Source organism: Pygocentrus nattereri, chromosome 9 (genome assembly GCF_015220715.1).
Source record: "Pygocentrus nattereri isolate fPygNat1 chromosome 9, fPygNat1.pri, whole genome shotgun sequence".
Taxonomy (NCBI): Eukaryota; Metazoa; Chordata; class Actinopteri; order Characiformes; family Serrasalmidae; genus Pygocentrus; species Pygocentrus nattereri.
Window position 1 is genome coordinate 31,699,822 of NC_051219.1, and position 23,956 is coordinate 31,723,777.

General features: G+C 39.1%; 1 protein-coding gene across 2 annotated transcripts; it reads right to left on the reverse strand.

Annotated features, from left to right (window-relative positions):
- Nucleotides 1-6,568: 6,568 nt before the first annotated feature.
- Nucleotides 6,569-22,833, reverse strand: LOC108432190 (la-related protein 4). Of its 2 annotated transcripts, XM_017705865.2 has the most exons (17): nt 22,179-22,833; nt 15,867-15,993; nt 15,159-15,302; nt 14,928-15,015; nt 14,695-14,831; nt 13,528-13,631; nt 13,335-13,445; nt 12,964-13,017; nt 12,669-12,881; nt 12,144-12,247; nt 11,423-11,464; nt 10,370-10,570; nt 9,070-9,121; nt 8,808-8,966; nt 8,583-8,707; nt 8,267-8,459; nt 6,569-6,992 (listed from the first exon to the last, which is right to left on the reverse strand). In XM_017705865.2, the coding sequence occupies exons 1-17, from the start codon at nt 22,323-22,325 to the stop codon at nt 6,591-6,593; spliced, it is 2,403 nt and encodes an 800-aa protein (XP_017561354.2). In that variant the 5' UTR covers nt 22,326-22,833; the 3' UTR covers nt 6,569-6,590. The 2 variants fall into 2 exon arrangements, with proteins under 2 accessions (XP_017561354.2, XP_037397363.1); XM_037541466.1 differs by lacking the exon at nt 11,423-11,464.
- Between the last annotated feature and the right edge of the window lie 1,123 nt (nt 22,834-23,956).

A 23,956-nucleotide genomic window follows, 5' to 3' on the forward strand; every position in this document is an offset into this window, starting at 1 on the left:
GCTGTTCTCACTCAGGCTCTACACTAGGGGTGCCTACATTTTTTGTCTTGAGGGGCTAAAGCGCAATGTTTATGATGGGCTGAGGGCCAAATAGAATTTATTTAGTCCCATATGCAGTCGCACGCCCACTGTGTTACATGTTTTTTCTAAGTGAAAATAAGTATATGAATACTAAATATAAGAAAATAAGTGAAAAATAACATCCTCCACAGAGACCACAATTCTGCACATTTTAATATACAATTGTTATTTATTTGCTGAATTTAACACATTGGGGAAAACAAGCATGAATATGGGCTGTGAACAATAAACATGTTTGTTTTTCAACGTTAAACCCAGTAAATCGTGCACTAATATTTCCTGAAAAATGTCACATTTAAGTTTGCTCTCTGTAGAGGATGTGCTCACTTATGTTCAATAAGAAAACCAACAAAACATGTAATTTGACTACCAGAGGTGTTCAAACTTTCGCCAATAACTGTTGTGTAAAATAAGCATGCATGAAAGGTTTCAACAGATGTGTGCTCCAGACAAGCAAATGACAGTAAACTAATTATTATTATTAAACTGCTTTTAGATTATTATTGTTATTTCATAATCTAAATACACTTGTGCTGTATTTGAAGCACCAATTTTGGGTTAATGTGTTCCATGCATTTATTCAGCCCTCACATTGTGAGCATCAGTTACAAAAAGTCTGAAGAAAAAACTAAAGAAAGCAGAATTGGCCATAAACATTCACAGGTGCATCCCTACTATAAGATGACATTTCTTTTCTCATTGGATGAAAGGTTAGAATAACTTTTTGGCCCTAAATAAATAAATAAATAAATAAATAAAAAACACCCTGTGGACCCCCACCAAATACCCACCACCTGTCTTGGCAATGCATTGACTGCAAGATAGGCAGACTGGAATGACAGCAACTCCAAGGCCATGCAAAATGACAAGAGGGGGACAGCGGATGCTGAGGCGCCCGGTGCGCAGAGGTCACCAACTTTCTGCAGAGTCAATCGCTACAGACCTCCAAACTTCATGTGGCCTTCAGATTAGTTCAAGAACAGCATAGAGAGCTTCATGGAATTAATTTCCAAGGCTGAGCAGCTGCATTCAAGCCTTACATCACCAAACGAAATGCAAAGCGTTGAATGCAGTGGTGTAAAGCTCCGCCACTGGACTCTAGAGTAGTGGAGACGTGTTCTCTGGAGTGATGAACCACACTTCTCCGTCTGGCAATCCGATGGACGAGTCTGGGTTTGGCGGTTGCCAGGAGAACAGTACTTGTCTGACTTCATTGTGCCAAGTGTAAAGTTTGGTGGAAGGGGGATTATGGTGTGACGTTTTTCAGGAGTTGGGCTCGGCCCCTTAGTTCCAGTGAAAGAAACTCTTAATGCTTCAGCAAACCAAGATATTTTGGACAATTTCATGCTCCCAACTTTGTGGGAACAGTTTGGGGATGAATTAGAGCGGAGACTATGAGTCAGGCCTTCTCATCCAACATCAGTGTCTGACCTCACCAATGCGCTTCTGGAAGAATGGTCAAAAATTCCCATAAACACACTCCTAACCATTGTGGAAAGCCTTCCCAGAAGAGTTGAAGCTGTTACAGCTGCAATGGGTGGGTTGACATCATAATAAACCCTATAGATTAAGAATGGGATGTCACTCAAGTTCATATGCGTGTGAAGGCAGAGGACAGAATACTTTTGGAAATATACACTCCCTGGCCACTTTATTAGGTACAATTGCTTGTTCAACACTTCAATTGCTTGTTAACACAAGTAGCTAATCAGGCAATCACATGGCCATAACTCAGTGCATTTAGGCATGTAGAGGTGGTCAAGACAACTTGCTGAAGTGCAGACCGAGCATCAGAATGGAGAAGAAAGGTGATTTAAGTGACTTTGAACATGGCATGGTTGTTGGTGCCAGATGGGCTTGTCTGAGTATTTCAGAAACTGCTGATCTACTGGGATTTTCACACACAACCATCTCTAGGGCTTATAGAGAATGGTCTGAAAAAGAAAATATCCATCAAACTCCAGATTAAAAAAAAAAAAAAAAAAAAAAAAAAAAAAAAAAAAAATCAGGACAACTGGGTTTTCCATGATATGGGCTTTGTAAGGAGAATGAGCTTGATATTCTGCTGGGTCGACTACCCACGCTTTTGAAAGAATGATGTGACACTTTGGCTGTTTTTGATCAGATATTAGATGTTAGCTTGATACTAGGTTATACTGATGTTTGCATCCATGCATTATCTGTGCTGGCTGATGTTAAACATTCAAAAAGTTTGATTAACTTTGCATGAACAGGTTCTGCTACAAGGGTTGTTAAATAGCCTTATTGTTCTATAACATTACCACCACAGACATACAACAATTAAAGATTGACAAGATTGAATTAAAGATAAACAAGATTTGTTTACCATCACTGTTGGTACAAAACATGTCCTCAATTTCTGAAAAAAAGCTCAATTTTCAGAAGAAGGAAAAACCATAACTTTGATTGGAAACTAATGGAGAAATTATTTATTCCAAGTTATTTTGGTGCATTTCTATTGGTTCATTCACCATAAATTTGGATACAATGTAAAAGGAAGTTGGCAATGTCAATTTATGTCAAAAAAACAAAAGAAGTGGAGATGCAAAATTTTGTCCCAATGGCAATGTTAATGGGCTGTGAAAAGTATAGGCCCCATGTCACCATTAGTGCTGCTTCACACAGTTAGGAAACTGTGTTAGGAAGTTAGGAAAATCAATGTTGAACAATCTGAATGTCTCCATGAACTTAATAACCTTCAGTCCTATGCATGTAGAAAAACTATTCGCTACAAGAGGGATTTAACAGATACTTCAATATCTACATAATTAAAAGGCTAAAAGGTACACAAAGTCATTCAGTGTGGTTTGGAGTGAAACACTCCTTTATAGACCAACTTGCAGAGCTAGAGTTGTTCAGTGATGGTGACAGGAACCAGATATCTGAAGAGTTTAATGCATCTAAAAAGCTTCATTTATTACATGAAATGGTTATTAACACACTGCCTGATGCTGAGACAAATGTTTTACATTCAAAGTTTTAGTCTAAAATATATCTATAAGCATTTATACCAGAGGCGTACATGCAAGGTGTTGTGCAGCAAAACAGTCCACAATGAAAAACGTTTCCTTTTAAATTCACCTCATTACATGTTAAAACTCGGAGAAGTGGGGCTTCAGTGGTCAATTTGTGATGGTACATTAAATGGCTGTATTTGTGGTGTAGAAATCACAACTCCTGGTTCCCATTACCACCACTGTAAAGCAATTAGTAAGATTTTGTACAGTAAACCATTTCACAACAAACCACACAATGTTCACGTCTCATTGAATAGGGGGAAAAAAAATCTGGAGGGGTGCTTTAAAATGCAATTCCAGTTCCTCACATTCCAACTGTTTCTTAAAAGGGAACAGGACACATGGCAAAAATGAGCTAGAACTCTAAGGCCAAAACAAAATAATTTATTTTCTTTTTTGTTACATTTTATGCAGACAGCTAGAATTTAGTGTCTCCAACACTTTCAATCCATTGTTATATAGGTCTTCCCTTTGCCACACCACCCCGAAAATCAATTAAACAGTAATATCCCAAACATTAAGGAGAATGCTATTCCTGTAGATTTTTGCAAGCCTGTCAACATCAATATCATTATCTTATGCTTCTAATATGATTTCACATTACATAACAGTAAGATTTTTAACAAGTTAGTGCATTTTGTTTCATTACACTAAACCACTAGCTGCTCAAATTCATTAATGAAAACAAAAGAAAAAAAAAAAAAAAGTAAAAATAAACAATAAAAGCCCCAGTGATTCGTTATTTATTTACTGCATTACTAAGCCTCTAGTAAATGCATCAAGTATATTCTCTCTGCTGAAATCTCAAAAATATACAAATGTTATATCTGTGATTCTCTCCCAATGTCATATTTTTACATAGTCAGGAACCCGGCCTTTGAGGACTGGGCTGAGGTGTGTGGGCGGGAGGGGAGGGGGCAGCAAGATTAAAATAAATAAAAAAAATTTCATAAAAGCAATACTTACAATGAATTAAACAGCAATACTGCATCTTCCTCTGATTACATTTTTTGAAAATAAACAGCACCAGTTCACCTTCACGTCACATTTTTTTCCTTTTCTTTTGGCGTTGACAGAGTCCCTGCTTCTGTGAGCGTGCTGCCCAAAAAGTGACGTTTACATCAAAACTTTTACTACTTTGGGCCGGACCCATATGCAAAAACAGATTCCACGAGCACAAGCTGGTCTATATGAACCGAGCTTGTATTCTCCCCCACGCTCTCTCACGTATGCTGGCGCCATCAAGAATCTTGCAATGAAGCTTCTGTGAAGGAATTTCAGATATTGCTATAGCTATCTGAACTCAAGCAAGCAGTAGACATCAGTTTCATATTTTGGTGCTTCAGAAAGAAACATTGCTCACATTTGTTTTTATAATCAAGGAGGACACAATAAGTGCATATTAAGCATGTAGACCGATTTCTCCATTTTGTTACATGAAATGACTAGTGTACTACAAAATGAGGACCACATGTGTGACAGTCTGATGTAACAGACAATCCTTCAGGCATGGAAAAAAAGTGGTGGAGGAGGATATATGCATTCCGATGCTCATTCTTTTAGCAGGGAAATCCGGTACAACTTTCCAACAGCCTTCAGTTAACAATTCTTCTCTCAAGCAACCCATCAAAGACTTCTCAGCAGGGGAAGAAGCATTTTCATGCATAATCTGACCTCTGCATTGCCCACAGATACATTTAGATCCAGCAATGCCAGTCAAATCTGTAAATGAGGCTCTGAATTCTGGATGACCACCAGTCTTTTGTACACAGTGAACACAACTCTAAAGCAGCCCCAGAGACTTGTCATATGTTCATGTTCTGTACCTGTTCTTTGCACCATCTCTAAAGGTCAGAAGGAATTAAATGAAACCTAAACTGAATACAGGGTTGTTTCTGGATACTGCCCAGAACTTCACAGTGGATCCTCAACCAATTTCTGCTGTTACATTATAGTTACAACTGCGACAATAAAAGGATATTGACATCACTCGTCAATAAAATAGGCTTCAGGCTTTCCTGACCTATATCACTATGACAAATCTAACCACAATATAGTTACTCGCTATTCGTTATTAATATTGAATGTCCTGATCTTGTTAAGAATAACAAAAATGTCACCCTAAAATGAAACCAAAAGCAGCCATTGGCTTAGCCTGTTTATCATTAGCCCAAACCAACACAAATGTTGTAAACACAGCCATGTGCCTGCCTGATTATCAGGAAATGTGAGCTTGCTCAGAAGCCATTCTGGGAGGATAATGCACAGGGAAAAAAAACAAAAAACAAAACAGAACATGTATGAGATGACAAAGTACTTGAGTGTCTATGTACCAAACTGTGATATTGTGATCTTTCACAGGCTCTTGGTTACTCAAGCGAGCTAAAAACAACAGTAATCAAATGAAAAACAAAAACACCCTTCAGCAAACCAGTGATCCAACATCACAGCATAATTATTGGCAGGCCTTCACCATATTAAGTGATGTATACGAATCATTACCAAGTCTCTACAACCCTTTAGATTTTACTTCGCATTACAAAACTTCTAAACAAGATCTGACTCTGGGAGCGAAATGTAATCAACAGCTATGTCACGCATATTAATGCAAAATTCCAGAACAACAGCAAACCTCACTGTTGCTCCTAGCTAATTTGCCAATCCACTCAAGCACACTTTGCATGTTTTATATGGGATCTAAATCCCAAAACGGATTAAATCAACACTACTGCAAAACACATCCTTCCACTCATAGATCAAGGTTCATTTACACCCCCCCCCTCAACTCTTTCCACACTCATTTTGCTTTCCTAGTGCCCTGCAAATGCAAACAAAGCAAAAAAAGAAAGAAAAAAAGAAAATATCAGATGATCATTGCATGTCAAAAGTGATATTTGTATAGGTACATGACAAATACAGTATGCATGTTCCTTTTTCTTCTTAGTGCATATGTTCTTTGCAGACCACAGATATTTTTTCAGTTCTACAGCACTGAGCACTGGGACCCACCTCTCCCCAATTGGGTAAAAGGCCCTCTTCTCAATAAAGAAAGAAAGAAAAGAAAAAAGGGATAAAAAATAAAATAAATCGCATTGATTTACATTCTGAGGGGACATTGTCAAGTGAGAAGCACACATTTTTCCTATTTGAGAACCTCCTTCAACAAGCTTATAGTAGCTTCTGATTTTTCATGCCCATATGCCTGGACGTCCCAGTCTGTGCAATGTCATTTCATAAGATTTTTTTTCCTCTGGATGTGCTCCAGGCAGGAGGGGTGGCTACCATTAGATTTTAAATTTTTATATTTCATCTGTTTAATATATATGTATTTATATATGCATGTGTGAGATTTTTATTTATATATATATATATATATATATATATATATATATATATATATATATATATATATATATATATATATATATATATATATATATAAACTCACACATTAAGGATTTTGTTTAGTCTTTACTTTGGCGATATAGGGGGGATGTTCTGCTCTTTGCCAGTGTGTCTGGATCCTCCTTGGGGAGAAGTGCGTCGGGTAAAAGGGGGGCGTCTCTGCTGCTCACGTAGTTTAAATCCTCCTGTATTGGCTCTTGGGGGGCCGTTGCTGCGATAGAAGCCCTGGGAGTCACGGGCCAGCCGGCCCTCCCTGGCCTTACAGTCTCCTCCTCGCTCCTGAGGCCGCTCCTGTCGTTCAGCAGGTCTTGTGGACTGCTCTTCCACCTTGTTGACCCGAAGCTCTCTCAGTGGCTGAGAGGCTGCACTGGCAGGGGCAGAAGTGGCAGCAGCAGGAGGAGGAGGTGGAGGAGGGGGATCCTTAGGTGGACGCTGACACACTTCGGCATAGCTGAGCTTGCGAGGCTCCTAAAGAGGACATAACATGAACAGAACTTGCAAAATGCATCGATTCATCACTCTGAATTGTCATTTACAATGATCATAGGAATAGTCTGTGTGCGCGCACATATATTTTCTGGCCAAACTAAAATTACAGAAACATGGTAACATTTTATTAACATTCAACAATGATCATTTTGCAGTTTGAATAATACAGAATACCCATGTCACTATAAAGGTGAGTTTTGCAGATTCTCCACTCAAATCACTTGTGTGCAACAAGTGTATGTATGTTTATTGTTAGAATGCTTGTTGTATAATGCTTTTACAAAATGTGAGTATGAAGTAAAACTACATGAAGTAAGATGTTTTGTTTGAAATACAGCTAAGAAGCTTCAGAGTTAGGTCTTAAGGAAGGATTCACTACAAAACTACAACAAAGAACAGGCAATGTGAATGTGTGTTTTGGCCAAGAAGAACTTAAACCCTGTTTGAACATAGACCACTATCTTAGTTCAGCATTAGGGAATTTCAACATAAGCACTTAAAGTTATTATCTAAGCAGTGCTACTCAGGCTAGATATAAAGTAGATTCCTGCATTACAAACTGCTATATAATAATTTGCGATGAAATCTTAAATCCAAGTTCATTAAAGATTTCTCAAACCACTTAAGCATTTTGCTGATTCCTATACTGTTCTGTCACATCAAGAAACAAAGTATCATTTACATTTATTTATAACTTTATAAATAAACTTTATAAATAACTTTTAAATAACCCCCCCCCCATATTTAAGACACTCTTTTCTTTATTATCCTTGATCATCTTAGTAATTACTCGGTTACACAGCTCCATACTCTACTGCTGTGTTAACAATGGCACATGTATATTCAATGTATGTTTATACCTTTATATAATATGTATATTTTATAAATGATGCTGACTCCAATCAAAAATAACCAAAGTCAAGAGAGCTGAAAATCCATCATCATTGAATGAATGAATGAATGAATGAATGAATGAATGAATGAATGAATTAATTAATTAATTAATGAAAGGATTGATATATTGAATCACTGTGTGGCCAGTGATTTATACCCTGAGTGGTCACCAACCCCTCTGATGATCCATCTACCATATTGTAGGTTTCCTTTGCATCTTAAATCTTACAGATCCAGTCCAGCTATTTAGGGATCATGTTGGATCAGGTGAGGTGGATAAGAGTTGGAGCCAAGCTCTGCCAGATAGATCTCTCCAAGAGCAGGGTTGGTGTCCACTGTTATGAATAAAAGGGTCTCACCGGTGTGGCGGTGCTGGAGTGAGCAGGGTTGGCCTGTAAGGCTGCAGGGCTGGCTGGATTCGGCTGAGTCTTGAGGGCAGGTGCAGGCTGCGTGTGGATTGGTGGAATGGCTGCAGTAGGGCTTGGGTTTACAGGCATCTCTTTATGGACCAAAGGCTCAGCTTTCTCCAGTTTCTTCTCCTGAGGGTTTGTGCTAGGAAGCAGAAGCAAATGAGACACAGAATCAACACTAATGTAGAATGCACAATAGCTGCTTTGGAGTCTCTTGTCTTCAGGAAGGCCAAAGCTAAGCAATACAGACAGGATACATGGCTACCTGTGAGTAGCAGGATCCGCAGGGTGAACAGTCGGTTTGCTTGCAGGTTGAGTAGGCCTGGGCACAGTTTCCTCCGAGACTGGACCAGCAGGACTCACAGCAGATTCTTTGTTTACGTCCGACTGCTGGAAATGGAGAATTCTTGCAGTCAAGAAAACTGAACCTCTCAAGCTCTCATCAATAAAAGAACATGCCTTTACTGGCCTTTCAGTTGCCTAAACCAACCTTGTCTCTGTTCAGACCCCGTACCACATCAGACATGCGGTTCTCCAGCATGGGCTCCCCCTGTGGACTGGCAGAGCAACCAGGCAGAGGAGGAAAATTGGAGGCAGCCAGGTCAAATTTAGGTTGTGGAACCTTCACTTCAGCAAGTGGAACTGGCCTCTGAAAGAGTTAATAAAACAAAATTCACTTCTGATTTGAAAAAAGTACAATAAAAAGGCCAACAAAACCTCTAAAACAGAAACTGCAGTCGCATCAATATTACTGTTGTGCGTTCATCCTCTCTCCTCCGGCGAGTCCCTCTGTATGTAGTCCTCCTGTAAACACAGGTTTATAACTTCAGTATTACAGGAGAGCCATGCAACAAAAGAGGGCTGAGGGTATTGTTGGGTGGCAATTAATTCAATGAGTCACTCTAGTCTCTAGAGAGCTCAGATCAGGTAATCTGACTTCATGTTAGGCTTGACACGGGGGATTAGGGCTTTTGTGGGGGAGGGGGTCAAATTTGTTGAGCTATATGGAAAAGTAAGACAGAACTTTTTTGCATTGTGAGCAGAAATGGCTCACAGCAACTAGCCATCAAATTTGGAAGGCCATTTTTAGTGTTTGCTGCAATTGTAATGTGATGAACCATATGAAGAGAAACAAGCAAGTAATATGCTATTTACTAAAAACATTTAGGTGTTGGTTAAGCAGAAACTTCAGTCTCCTCTTACCCCAAATTCAATGTAAAACCAGTGACAATTTCCACCTATTGTTAACTACATTACCTCAACAGTTGTACTGCAAAACTAAAAGCTCCTTTCACACAGCTAGATTTGCAAACTAAACACATTAAAACAGTGGCTGATTATCTATAGTCCTGTGCAAAAAAAGAAAAGAAAAAAAAAGCCACACTTCATTTAATTTCCAGTCCAAACAGCCACTAAGCAGAACTTTAGCATGATAAAAAAAAACAAAGATATATTTAACAGAAAATTACACAGCGTCATCTAAATAAGTACATTTTAACTAAGCGTGTCCACATTCTGCTTTTATTACAGCCTTAATTTTTTTTGGAAGACTCATTTTCAGGTTTTCAAATAAATCTGTAGGGATATTTTTTTACCATGTAGTTCAGTCTTAGAACATTTTCTGCTGCTCACGAAGTTAGACTTTTTAGCCAATTAAACCTTACTTTACATCTTGGAAACTCAGTTTCAACATTCTAAGACAAGTTTTCTGTTTTGTCCATTTCTTTTGTCTCTTTGAAGGGGAACATAATGCAAGCAACTTCTTTGGGAACAGCTTTGATTGGAAGATGGAAGAGGTAATGTGGCAGCAGGTGTGGAAAAATAAAGAAAGGGTAAATTAAGTGTAATATTGGATCTGTTCGGTTTTAACGTCCGAAGATTTCGGGGAAGTTCCTGTTAAACGTATCCTTCTTTTCTCCTGACACTGAACCTAGTAGCTATACTAACTGGAAATTAAATTAACAAAGTGTTCCCTGACTTTTGCACAGTATTGTACATCTTGGGGAAAAGAGTAGTTTACTCTTAGTGAACAATGGCAAGAAGAATGAATACCGTCCACGTCCAGCCCCAGTACTGTCTTCAGTCACGTCGGTGGAGGCCAGGTGAGGGAAGGAGGAACTGAGCTCGGAAGATCCCAGTGCTGGGCCACTGCTAGAAGGAGGCTGTGGACTGCGGAGCCCATCCACCAGAGACACAGGGGGGACAGTAGAGGTCAGCCCATCGTTAGCCCGTGCCTGAGGTTTCACGTGGTTCCTGTTCAAAAAGAAGCTAGAATCAGATATAACTGCAAGTTCTCATAAAAGATATCATTGGATAGATCAGTTCAGATAGTCTCATGATCCATGGATTGGGGCAGCATGCAGTATCTCCATAATATAAAAATGTACTTGCAAGCAAGTATAGAAGGGCATTCAAATCACTGCATTTCCCTGCCAGTGGGCTAACTTTGACCATTATGTCATTGGTAACACAAACTATTCCATACAGTGTATTACTTGTATGGCAAAAAGTATATAAAATAAAATAATAATAATAATAAAAAAAAAGCAAGTTATACTTAGGCTGCCAGATTTTATTGTAGTTTCCAGAAGTCAAATGTTAAAACACTGGGCAGGGATTTCAATCAACTTTGAAAGCCTTCTTTGTTAGCCTGTTACTTTGAGAGCTACACCTCACCCAAAGCACAGTAAGAATGACCAAAAAACACAAAATGTTAGTTATGGAGAATGTTATTTTGACACAACAGAGGCAGGAAAAAAAATTGCGCTCTTGCTCGCGTCATAGTGGCAGAAAAAGGGCCAAACATTTCCGACATCAAAATTATTTCAGAATGCAGATTGGTTTGGCATTTCTCCCCACACCAATACAAGTTTCACTGCATAAGCATGGCCAAAGTAACACTGTGTACCATCATTTAAATCAAATACAGGAAGTATTAATATAAATGGAAGGGAAAGGATGTTTAGTTAACCACAGAATTATGAGACGGGAAGGTATGTTCTGCAGTATTATTGGATGGTTTATTTTGATGAGTTATTTCTGAGGTATGAAAAGAGTGGAGTGATTAGGCAGGTATAATGATTTTTCAAGCTTCAGCAGCTGTACCTGAAGGCATTTATTACATTCTTTCTTGAATAGAGTGGAACACTGCGGGGACAATAAGAAAATCAACATGAAGGGTTGAAAAACATCACATTCATTCAAATAACCTACCTGAGCGACCGGTTATATTTCGTAGTTCGAAATGGAGCAATGAGTTAATTAGAAAGCAAATATCTAAGCAAAATGTTTTCCAAAAGCTACAGTTTACAGAGTTTACAGATCATTAACATGCATACATACAGGCACAGAATTGCCTTTAACTCGCACTAGTTTGCTGCTACTGTAGCATCTACACTCTGGAAAATTATGGTTTATCAAGGGTGCTTTAGTAAAGAAAATGGTTCTATATAGAACCATAGTCACTCAATGAACTCCCTGTATCCTGAAAGGGTTCTTCAGATTGATGAATGTGCTTATTATGGTTCTATATAGAACCTTTTTAAAATGGGTTCTATATAGCACCAAAAAGAGTTTGTCTATAGTTACAAGCTTGACACTAACAACAGAAGAAATCTTTTGGTGCTATACAAAACCATCTTTAGCACATTCCTCATCAACCTGATGAACCCCTTAGTGATACAAAGACCCCTTTAAATCATGGTTCTATATAGAAATGTTTTCGTTACTAAAGAACCCTTGAACAACCATCATTTTTAAGAGTGTACTGATCAATGTGCTATGAAAAACTGCCACACTGAGATAAAAGAATCTTAAAAGGACAAACCGGTTTCTGCTGAAGGGTCGTCCAATGTTGAGAGAATTAGAACCAGTTTTGTAGTGTCCGGCTGAGCTAAATCCATTGACAAAACCACTGTTGGGAAAAGGTGCCTATGGTAACAGGAGAAATAAATAACAGCAAGTTTTCAAATTAAAATGTGAATTCTACAGATCCTCAAAAGACATTAGGATACAAGCAAAATCATTCAGTGTTTTGACGTGAAATGGCTCATTCTTCACAAGTGTACCGAGACACACCAAGCCAAGCCTCTGCCTATCCGATGTCTGAACATTAGACAAATAAGACAGGTATAGTACCTGTCCACTATTTTACTGTGTGTGTGTGTGTGTGTGTGTGTGTGTATAAAATGTAACACACATACAAAAAAAAAACTTCCACATAGATAAAAAAATTGATCTGTGTGGAAGTTTTGAAAAATCCTGTTTTCCCCTCAGTACATTTCTAATGGATTGTAAAGTCCCACAGTCCTGTTGCATTTAAAACTCAACAGGTTTGAGTAACAAGCCATACCAGGGGAGTCTCAAAGTATGGAGTTGGAGATGGAGTCCAGGTGGGAGGTACAATGCCATACAGTGGATATTGTTGCTGAGGGCTGTAGACAGGCTGCATAAAGAGTGGTGAGCTGTACTGAGACTGCGTATGAGACTGTTGTTGGTACACATTGCAGTCCAGGCTACGGTAGCCATTCTTCGCAAAGAAGGTGTTGATGGCTTTTATTCTAGCCTGTGGACAAAAGAGAAGACATCAAATGAGTAAATGGGAGTATTTTGTTATATAGGACAAACTCATTTCACACAAAACTCACCATGATTGGTTTTCCCTGAAATGTTTTCACTTCTTCCCTTAAATATTTGTATGCCTGAAAGGAGGGGGTTGTAATTTAACAAAGATGAAAATTAGTGTCGTGAAGAGCTTAAATCTTGTACTGGCAACAGTTATTACCAAAAAAGTGACAAAGTAAAAACCCAATACTCTATATGGAAAACATCAGAATTCACAATAATCAGAATCACATAGGATATGTGTTATATTTATCTATAAAGCCAATTCAAATAGCTTTCCCAATTTATACATTGTTATTTTTCAGTCAGCAAAACTGTATGTGAAAAAATACTGGATAACAGCAATGGCACAATTCCCATACTGGTGCATAACTAATAAAAACAATGCTTTTACCTGTTGAGCATCCGTATCTGATTGGAATGTAATGTACCAGTTATTGTTGTGTGCAAACTCCACACTAATGACCTTAGGACAGTTGTCATTCTTGAATAAAGCTTCCACTTCCTAGCAACAGAACACAGTACAAATGAGGCATGGATGAGTTTGAGTTAGAGATGCTTCATTCTTCTGCATCTCCATAACATACCTCAACAGGGGTTGTTTCGGGAACCTCTCGCAGAATAATGATGCAGCGTTTATGATTCGGTCGCACTTTCTCCCCTTTCTCGTCCACTTGCACCATAGGAGATGCTGAGGAGAGAGCACAGAAACGAGTCATAGAGGAACAAAATGCCAGACAATATAATGCAAAAGGGTAATTACAAAACAAGTATGCGATAACAGCTGTCAAATCAAAACCTTGTGACCCCTTTTCTTTTTAAATGGCCCATATGCAAAAAACATTTTAAAAATGTCAGCTGCATTTTACAGTGTTTCAAGGTGAACTAATAGGAATGGCTCCACATTTGTTGCTGCATAACCTTATTACATAAACATACACTATGTGGACTAAAGTATGTGGACATCTGACCATCACACCTATATGCACTTGGCCCCCCCTTTGCAGCTATAACAGATAGTGAAGTGCGATTCAGTGTACCCCACCCCAGCTGACGTATGGCAAAATCCATAAAGATCTTAGGCTTGTGTGCAGCTGCACACCACAGAGACACATTTTATGAATTCCTGATGCACTGTTCTTGTGCTGATGTTGCTTTCAGATGCAGTTTGGAACTCTGTAGTGAGTGATGCAACAGACAACAGTTTTTTTTTCTTTTTTAATTAAAAAACAACATGATTCAGCACTCACCAACCCTGCAGTGTGCTTGCTAAGTCTACTGTTTTGTGGCTTAGCCGTTGCTGCACCTAGATGCTTCCTTTTCACAATAATAGCACTAACAGTTGACTGGGGCAGATCTAGCAAAGCAGAAATGTCACAAACTGACTTGTGGCAAATGTGGCAACATATGACAGTGCTATGTATAAAGTCATGGAGCTCTTCAGTATGGCCCCTTCTACTGCCAATGTTTGTCTGTGGAGACTGCATGGCTATGTGCTTGATTTCATACAACTGTGAGGAATGAGCATGGCCGAAACATTTGGATTCCATAATGAGAAGTGCTGTCTACATACTTTTGGCCATATAGTGCACATTAAGACATTAAAAAGTTAGCAACACACGTTCCTTCTCTTATACATTTACCATTTCAAAGATACAAGGTTTTAGGACAACAACATGAAACAAAGGCCTGTACCTGCAAAACATTTTAAAAAGTGAAATTGTAGAAATGTAAAAATGTACAACAATACATACATCTCAACACATCCAAGATAAGATCCATGTCAGTGGTGAGGATCTTGATTCCTTCCATACTGGCAATAGTCCAAATCGGGACAAACTGGTCACTGTCCATTTGAGAAATCAGGTAAAGATCCTTTGATAAGTTTTCCCTGTTGGACATACAGAAGTTAAGTGACAAAGACTCAAAACCCAAATACATACATTTGCTGAGATCTGACACTAGATGCCTCAGAGACCAGACCCACCTGGAGAAGCAGAATTCCAGCTCTTTCTTGAGAGACTCGCGCAGACTTTCTGCAGAGAGAGGCTGCTCCTCAGACAGTTTGGACTCCACTGTGTACAAAAAGCACATGCCATCAGAGCACAAAGTATGACTTGTAGATGTTCCTACAGCCAATGGCACAGACAAATGAGACTGCATTTGACACTGAGTGTAACATAAATCCAAGTTGAGCTTTGGTGTTTATACTACCAACCATTAGTTCCACTGGTGGGCTCACAAACAGTGAAGTTTGGATCAGGGGGCTCCATGCCGTTTACCACACCCTCCGCAGTGGCAGAGCTACCGTTGCCCGCAAGCACAGAGAACCCAGGCGTGTATGGTTTACATCCATTAGGCTCTGAGTAAACACAGAGTCAAATCAAAACAGGTGTCAGCAACATCTCTAGCATTTGTCCTATCAATGTTGAGCATACTAAGACTGGTAGGCAACGTTACTTGTGATCAATTAAGCTCTAACGCTCTTTATGACTATACGTTAACATTACAACTACGGATGCAAACTGTTTTGACAGACAACCGATCATCATCATTAACTAAGTAACCTAAAACTACACACCTGACCCATTAAACTCATACAGCTTAAAAGCTACACTGAACAGAAGCAACATTAAAATAAAAAGCATAGTTATGATATTTGATGACATTTGGGAAGGTTTAAACATTTCTAAATCCCTTTATCGATAGCTCTGGCCTATTAAAATTAATGATTTAGTTCTTCAATTAAAATTAACATCTATATAGTTGTTGTTTAACAGCTAATCAGTTAATCATCAGTATGTCTAGTTATCATGGTAAATTTAAGTTACAATACTCCTTTCTAAGTACAGAAGAGGATATCAACAGTAACCTATTTTTGCCAGCAAGAACTACTTAATAAAAGACATTAATAGATTTGGTTTACCCTCAGTCACGTTATGCTGGGACCAGGGAGAGGCCTCAGTGCCATCCACAAGAGTCTCACTGGATGCAGCTGGAATCTCCTGCCACACTTTGGCATTAGGATTCAGACCGGCTCCTTTTGAGGTCACCTGAGAACATGACAGATCAGATTCATTTCACTGTGACTTTGAGAACAGTCCAACATATGAGGGAAAAAAAGGATGCCAATGAAAATTAGTTACATTTACCAAAAGAAAAAGAAATGATATTATCTGCCTCAAAGTTTTACCGATGAATAAGAGCTGCAAGATTTAGGGCTTTTTCTTCAAAACTGCACATTTAAGAGGGCACAACTATAAGAACTGCAAGAACTGAATTTATTACAGTCTACACAACCAACAACGTTGCCTGGTGTGGAAGCACATTTTCACTCTAATCAGAACAGAAGCACAGTTGTTTGAACAATTGATTGTTAATATGAGGTGTGCTCCTGTGTGGTACGAATGAAAACCTTAAGCCTCACTGGCCCTTCACAGATATAACTGGTGACCCCCAGTTTAAACTAACCAGAAGCAACCAAATATGCATGAGGTGTGATGATGACAACAACTAACTGGAGATCTAGCGCAGTCACGCTAGAAAAGGTGGATGTGCTGATATTCCTGGCCACAGGAAAAAAAAAAAACTTTAAAAATCAAATGTAACTTCAAATCCCAGTGATAATCAGAAAAATCACAACTAGATATTTTGTTCAAACTATTAAGTGCTAACAGAAATCCTTGTGGCATGCGGTTTCTGTTCTTCTCGATCACAGTCCATTCCTTCCTTCCTTCCTCAAAACACATTTTCTGCATAACTTTTTTCCTAACTGCCCCATACATCCAACAACAGGCCTCCTCAGGACCAGTACCTATGTAACTAACAGTTAGAACCTCTGTGTTTACACAAACCAATGTGAAGTAAGTGTATTTTGTTTCCCACTTCTGTACACCACGAAAGAGGAAGGCTCATTCAGCCGCTGAATGCAAGTACTATTCGAGCCCTATGGTTTAGGCAATACATATAAACCAACAAAATGATGGAAATGAGACAGCAAGATATATTTCAGATAAACACAGAAAATCGACTGCATTTAGGGTAAGGAGATTTTTTAAGGCACTTCCAAACAAGGTGCTGTGTGTGTAGAAATGTGCATATCCAAAATATACTGCACTTATTGATTATACATGTGGTCTTAGTCCATTTGAAGTAATGTTTATTAAAAATTTATATATTTAATAAATACATTTTTTAAATAAATAAATACATACATACAGAGGACACTACCTAACAGTCTCTTTAGCCATACTTCATACTTTCAGACCATACCAAGATGCCAATACAGATACTGTGGATTTCAATACTGAATCTTAATTGTGGCTTAAACTAGAAATGCAGAAATAAGCGAGATCCTCTTTGGTCTCATGTGTCATCTTTTTAAATTAAATAATAAATTAATCAGTTTTAAAAAAAGAAACCTTACAAACTAAGCATCTGGGAGTACGCTACCAGAGTAAAAGGGGAAGAAGCAGGGCATATGCTTAAATGACTCAGAAAGCTACCTAAAGGACTAATAAATTAAGAAAAAGAATACTTATGTGCAGGAGAATAAGCACTACTGGGGATGGGGAAAATAATGTTAAAAATAATGTCAACCCCAAGCGGAGTACTGATATCCATGTTATCTACAACAGAGGACTTATATAAAGCCACATATTTGGATTGCAGAGATCAAAATCGAAGGTGTGCTCCATTCAATGTGCCTGACTGCAACAAGAAGGGAAATATGAATGAGTTGCCTATTGCATTATCTAACATTTATATTCCTCTTAGATAACAAAAAAAAAAAAAAAAAAAAAACAACCAAAAAAAAAGCCTATTCCCTACTTAATGTCAAAAGACCAATCAATATGTCAGCTGACTCATAACATTGGCTGATATTGACAACCTGTGGTTTTATCACTATTGGACAAAAACAGCATCAATAATTAGGATTTTTAATTGTGTTTTTTAGACTTAAAATATGACATCAATATGGGCTGAATTGGCACACAAACACCATTACTGGTAAAAAAAAAAAAAAAAAAAAAACCCAACATGTAAAATGTATGCAAAACATTCAGCTTAAGGACAAAGTTATAAACACACATACAAAAACAAATTCTTAGGAAAATGTGCTTTTGGATAGTTTTAAAGAATTCTAGGTAACTCCACCCTCCAGTGCTGCACCATTTATATCATTCAATGCTGTATTTCTGCATTTTGAGTTTAAGAAGTGACCATTTATAACTGATGGTCATTTCACAATTCACAGATGACAACTGGAGAATATCTTTCAGTAAACCACTATTAAGACTACTGAAGCATACAATTAAAATAAGATAAAATTTCTAGCCAACATTACTGGTTATTATTAATTAAATTTTTATAGGTCAAGTCTTACTGTAAAGTGTTCTGAATAATCATTGTACCATTATGTAAAGGTGCACCGATGCCAGACACAAACACCGGGCTGAGCGCAGAGCTCTGCTTCTTTATTATTAATGCAAGTGTGGCAATAAAACTGCTAAATGTAGCCTGCACAACAATTGTGATGGTAGGTACAAATTTATAAGCCAAAACTGCTCTCAATCTTAGGACAGCCTAAACTTGGTATCCAGGACACATGTCACAAGACTGTGAGCCAGCAATAATAGTCACTTTGAATCAACCAAGAGAGAAATCTGCTTTTGCCACCATTTGACCACTATGCTTACACACTTCGTGGACCTGTCTTGCAGCTTGACCTTCAATTTAGGGAAAAAGTACATGTACCATACCACTGTTCTTCAAATGTTTAACAATTAAATCAGGTGATAGTTTCAAAAGCACCAGTCACTGGAAACAAGAGCAGCATTGTATATTCCACCGATTTGTTTACTTTAACATGTAACAAATTAACATCACACATGTGACAATTATACTAGAAACAGTGGCAGGAGGTTGTTCATCACTCAGCTGTTCCTTTCTGGTCAGCTACATTCACTCCACACCACTCTACTCAACAATGAACAGATCAGATTTATGTTTTGCTCCATGATCCTGCCTTAAAGGATACATACCTGGATTAAGCAAAATTCATGGCATTCATCAAGTGATGTATTATCTTTTCTGCCACAATCAGTAATTAAACATTAATGATGTTAAGACTGCTATTATTTTGCACATAACTAAATGTTTCTTCCCTTTCCCCCCCTCCCTCCTGGCCGTCAATGGCTAATACCTAAAACACAGTCAATTACATCACAGACCATCTCACACAACAGGACCTGTAGGTATTGAGTTGTAAACTTCAAAAGGTGAAAATACCATAAAGCTTCCAATCATTTCAGAGCTTGACTGAAAGGTTAAACAGTGAAGGTTAAAAGAATTGTTTCCCTTTTCACACTACCAGATCTTTCACGTCAACAATCACTTCCACTCTAGCTTCTGACCAAAAAAAATGAAATAAAATTCAAACACTGTTAAAGTTTCAAAATGGTTAAAGTACCGTACAACTCCCCAATCCAAATACAGAAACTATGCTGCAAAATGTGATGTCACAAAACCAACACATTTACTTATACCAGCACAGTCACGCTACAGAAGGTTAAACCCACCCATTTATGTTTACATTAAATGTTAAGCCTGAATTGATTTTTCAGTAATACTCCATGCAGGGCAGCCAACCAGAACAGAGCTCATTGACAGTCTTAAATGCAAATGAACAAAAACAGACTGCTTAATTGGAAAGAGAGGTTAGAAAATTTTCAAGTTAAAGAGAAAACATGAGAAAAATGTAAGATGTGGACCCTTTAATAAAGCCTGAGTCCTGCCACTCTGCTAAAATAATGACTAAGCTGACATAGCTTGTATTGACTGGACTGTTTGTCTGCTTTCTTCTTTGAAAAACTTATACAGAAGAACAAAAAAGGAAACTTGCTATTTATTTCATTTATGTATTTTGAACTGTTCTTTCAAAATAATCTGAAGCATGCAACGAATTACATACGCTGTAGTTATCACCCAGGTCCTGGATACCATGAGTGAAGTGTATAGCACTAGGCACACCATGTAGAATTAAACTACACCATGTAGCACTAATCTGGGCTATAACTTCACTGTGAAAGTGAACAGAATGAGTCTTGCTGAGTAAACACAGCTCAAAATAATGAAACAAGCATTAAATCCCCAATCTGTCTTCTGATCATTTGACTTGCTAGACAAAAATTACTGTCACTGCTATAATCACCTGGAATTCAAGACTGCTGACACTATTTCTTGGCTGCTCTCCTGGAATGAATGTATGCTAGCCCTCACATTAAGTTGGGAAAGTCTAACTCAGTAAAAGCACTGAAGGGCCAATGCAGACATTTAAAGGGGAAGACTGACTATTTAAAAATAAATAAATAAAATAAAATAAAATAAAATAAAAAAGACAAATCTATGCAATATCATTCACAAAGTCATCAACATTACATATAAAAATGTAGGTTCACTTGTGGTTTTGGATAGCAAATAAAATTGAAAAAAATAAAAATAAAAAATGAAAGCCATTCGTGCTGCAGACATGGTGACCCCTGATTCCCATCACCACCACTGTAAAGAAACCAGAGTATGCAAGTTTCTCTACAATGAAGCATTTCATATCAAACCAGTCTGAATGACTTCATCTCGAGGACCGAATTAATCTGGGAATTTTGCTAAAGTGATGGAATTCCTTTAAAATGCAATAACATCTCTTTTCACCGCACAGGTGATTGATATATGTGACTTGACTGAACAGGCAATTGAACTAATGAAACGGGGTTGACTGAAAAATAAATAAATAAATAAATAAATAAATCAGCGCTGTGTTTATAGCCTGGCTTCCAACACTGTTACAGCTTGCTATGCTAAAATATTTAGTACCAGGACATGTTACATGTGAATGGGGGCGCAATTGTGAGCAACCACCTGCTACAAAGGGGACTCGGCTCCTCCTCCATGTCACCTCACTTCAAAAACAGCTGTTGCACATTATTAAGCTTTAACACCAATACAATTACCCCTAAAAGACTCCTCCGTGCTCAAATACAAGTTGAAATGACTGTTGCTCCAGAAGACAGTGCAGAGTAATCATTAATAAGAGAGAAATGAGACGATGCATTTGGTAAAAACATTGGCCACGGGCCCTGTCTCTCTCTCTCTCTCAGACAGGAAACCCTGTAGACCAGAGCATTCCCAGGTGGCAAACGGTTTTTAGAAGTAAATACAACGTTTGCCATGTCCGACTGTAACATATGTCAGGCTTTACAGTTCGTAAAACGTCGCCGGTAAAGGATCTGATCCAGGTCTACTCGGATTTTTTTGCCATAAATACGCTAGAGCTCGTTGTCATATGACTGACTCAGTAAGCTTCACAAGCAATGGCATCGCACAGGCCGCTAACGCTGCTCGACCTGCAGTTAGCCATTAGCTAAACACGGAACGATTAACCGCGATAACTACAGATCTGCTCCACCGCAAAACTTGCTCTTTGGTCTGTTTCTAACAAGTTTAACAACTTAACTAGTGCAATAACTAAGCGGTAGCTCCCCGGCTAACCATAACGCCTGTCGCAGCAAAACAAAACGTAAGCGTTTGACTCGTTAGACAACTAACGTAATGTTAGCTATGAGGCTAGCTAGCTAGCTAGCATGCCACTTCATTAAAAAACACACTGATGGAGGCCAGGAGCTACACAGTGATGGAGTGAACGTGCCAAACCTAAACGGCGTCATGTTGTCGCAGTGTTATGAGGGGGCGTCTAAAGAGCTACATAACTTCTAATAATCAATTGACAAACAACGCTAGCTAGCTAACTAACTAGCCATCTGAAGCCTTCACGCCATGAGCAACTTGCCATTTAGACCTAGCGTTATGTATGTCAATGCTAGCCAGACGAGGCAGAAGTCGGCTTCCTATTCGCCAGCTTCTTGTTCGATTTTTTCCTGTTCCACCTTAAATGGTGCAGCAGCAACATTCTGCACCATTTAAGGTGGAACGGGAAAAACTGAGCAAGAAATTGGAGAGCAATGGGCTGACTTCAGCTTCGCGCTAGCCATGCCAAATTAACACCACACGTCGTTGGCCTTATTTAGCCAAGCAAGGCAGCTAACTTAACTTAGCTCGCTAGGTTATCTAGTTAGCTACACCCCCTTTTTCAGCCGACAGGGGCCAGGTGACGGTGGCTGTCCACCTTGTTGTGCGCTTTTTAGGAAGGTAACACGGAAAGCAATTCAAGGCCTTGACCCACCATGTCGCCCGAATCTCCTCCGCCGGTCCCGGGTGCGGTCTCGGTACCAGTTCTAGTCCCAGTCCCGGTCCCGTCCTCACCGCGGGTTTTCGGTCCCGGCTGCTCAGCCTCCTCCTGCAACGGCTCTCCGCCCTGCTCTGAACTCATCGGCCGCTCCCTGGCTCTCACCGCTGCGTCGCCTCCGTCTTTCTGTCCCCGGCCGGGCCCCCACGTGTGTCACCCACTCCCTCTTCTTTATTTCACAATTGCCAGCTAGCTAAGGAACAAGACCACCCGATGTAACCGTCACTACAGTCACAGCCGGCTCTCTAGCCGCCTAGGACGGCCACTTCAGCTGGTTGTCCGGCTGCTTATGATCGCTAAGCTAGCGCGCTAAATGGCTACAGCGGAGACTCCGAGCGGGCTAGCGGGCTAAGCTGACTATTCAGCGCACCGATGATGATGATGATGATAATAATGCGATGCGCGCGGGCGGCTACGGCAGCGGACGAAAACACGACGAAGACGCGGCTCCGTCTCTAACGCGTCTTTCTCTCCAGAAACACAGGCGCCTGAGCCATGCGGCGCATTCCTGAAGGGGCAGCCCGAGCGGACACAGCGGACACGCACCTTCCCTCAAAGCAGGCGGACATTAATGCGCTCCGCCACCGTCCCAGCTTCCCCAGCGACCTCCCCATGCCCTCTGAAGTCTCTGCGTAACATCCGGTTAGTATAAGAACGGCTACTAGAATCATTTCTAAGATAAAAGCGTAACATAGATTGCAAAATATATAAAATATATGTTATGTGTGACCGATGTCACAAAATGTCACAAAATTAGCACTTTAAGTGAAAAGTTACATTCAAAAATGGCGATTGAATGTAATGAAATGTAAACCCACGAGGACAGATTTTTGAGTATATCCTGTATGTACGTATATAAAAATGGAAAACAAAACATCTGTATTTACTTCTACTACCACCTCATCTGTTTCCTTTGAAATGTCTTCCTGTTCTTTTTTCTTGTGATCTACACACGTGATCTACACACGTCTTCCCACAAATGCAATCTATTATGGTTAATTAAAAATAAAAGAAATTATATATATATATATATATATATATATATATATATATATATATATATATATATATATATATATATATTCCTTTCCAGGTAATAGTGTGCACAAATATATAAAACATAAAAGGAAAAGCAGGTGTACACAACTCCTGGCCTTGGAGGGACTGGTGCTAAGCACAGTTTGGTGTTTTGCCTACTCAAACACACATGATTACACTGTTAATTACCAGATTTAGTGGGTGTGTTTAAATAGGGAAACTTGCAAACTCTGCCGGACACTGGCCCTCCAAGACCAGAGGTGTGCAACCCTGGTGTAAAATAACCATTATTAGTTTAAATGAACTAAGAGTAGCCAGCTTGCAAAACATTTAAATTACAGACATGCGCTGAAAAGGGCACTGTATAAGCTCACAATATTCATTCATTTAATTTTATAAAGGGCTTTTGTTATTAGTGATTTTTTGTCCCAGCAGTCAACTGCCAGAGACATTGAGGCAATGATACCAGCATGATATGAGTGGACCACATCAGTGTCACTGCAGTGCTAAGAATGACCCTCCACACAAATAATACCTGCTCTGTGGTGGTCCTCTGGGACCACTGAAACTTAACTTAGGGTAAAGAAGGACAAAGTGTGCAGAGAAACAGAGTCTGTAATTGTAGAACACTAAAGTCCACCTATATGATAAGTGGGGCTGATAAAATGGACAATGTG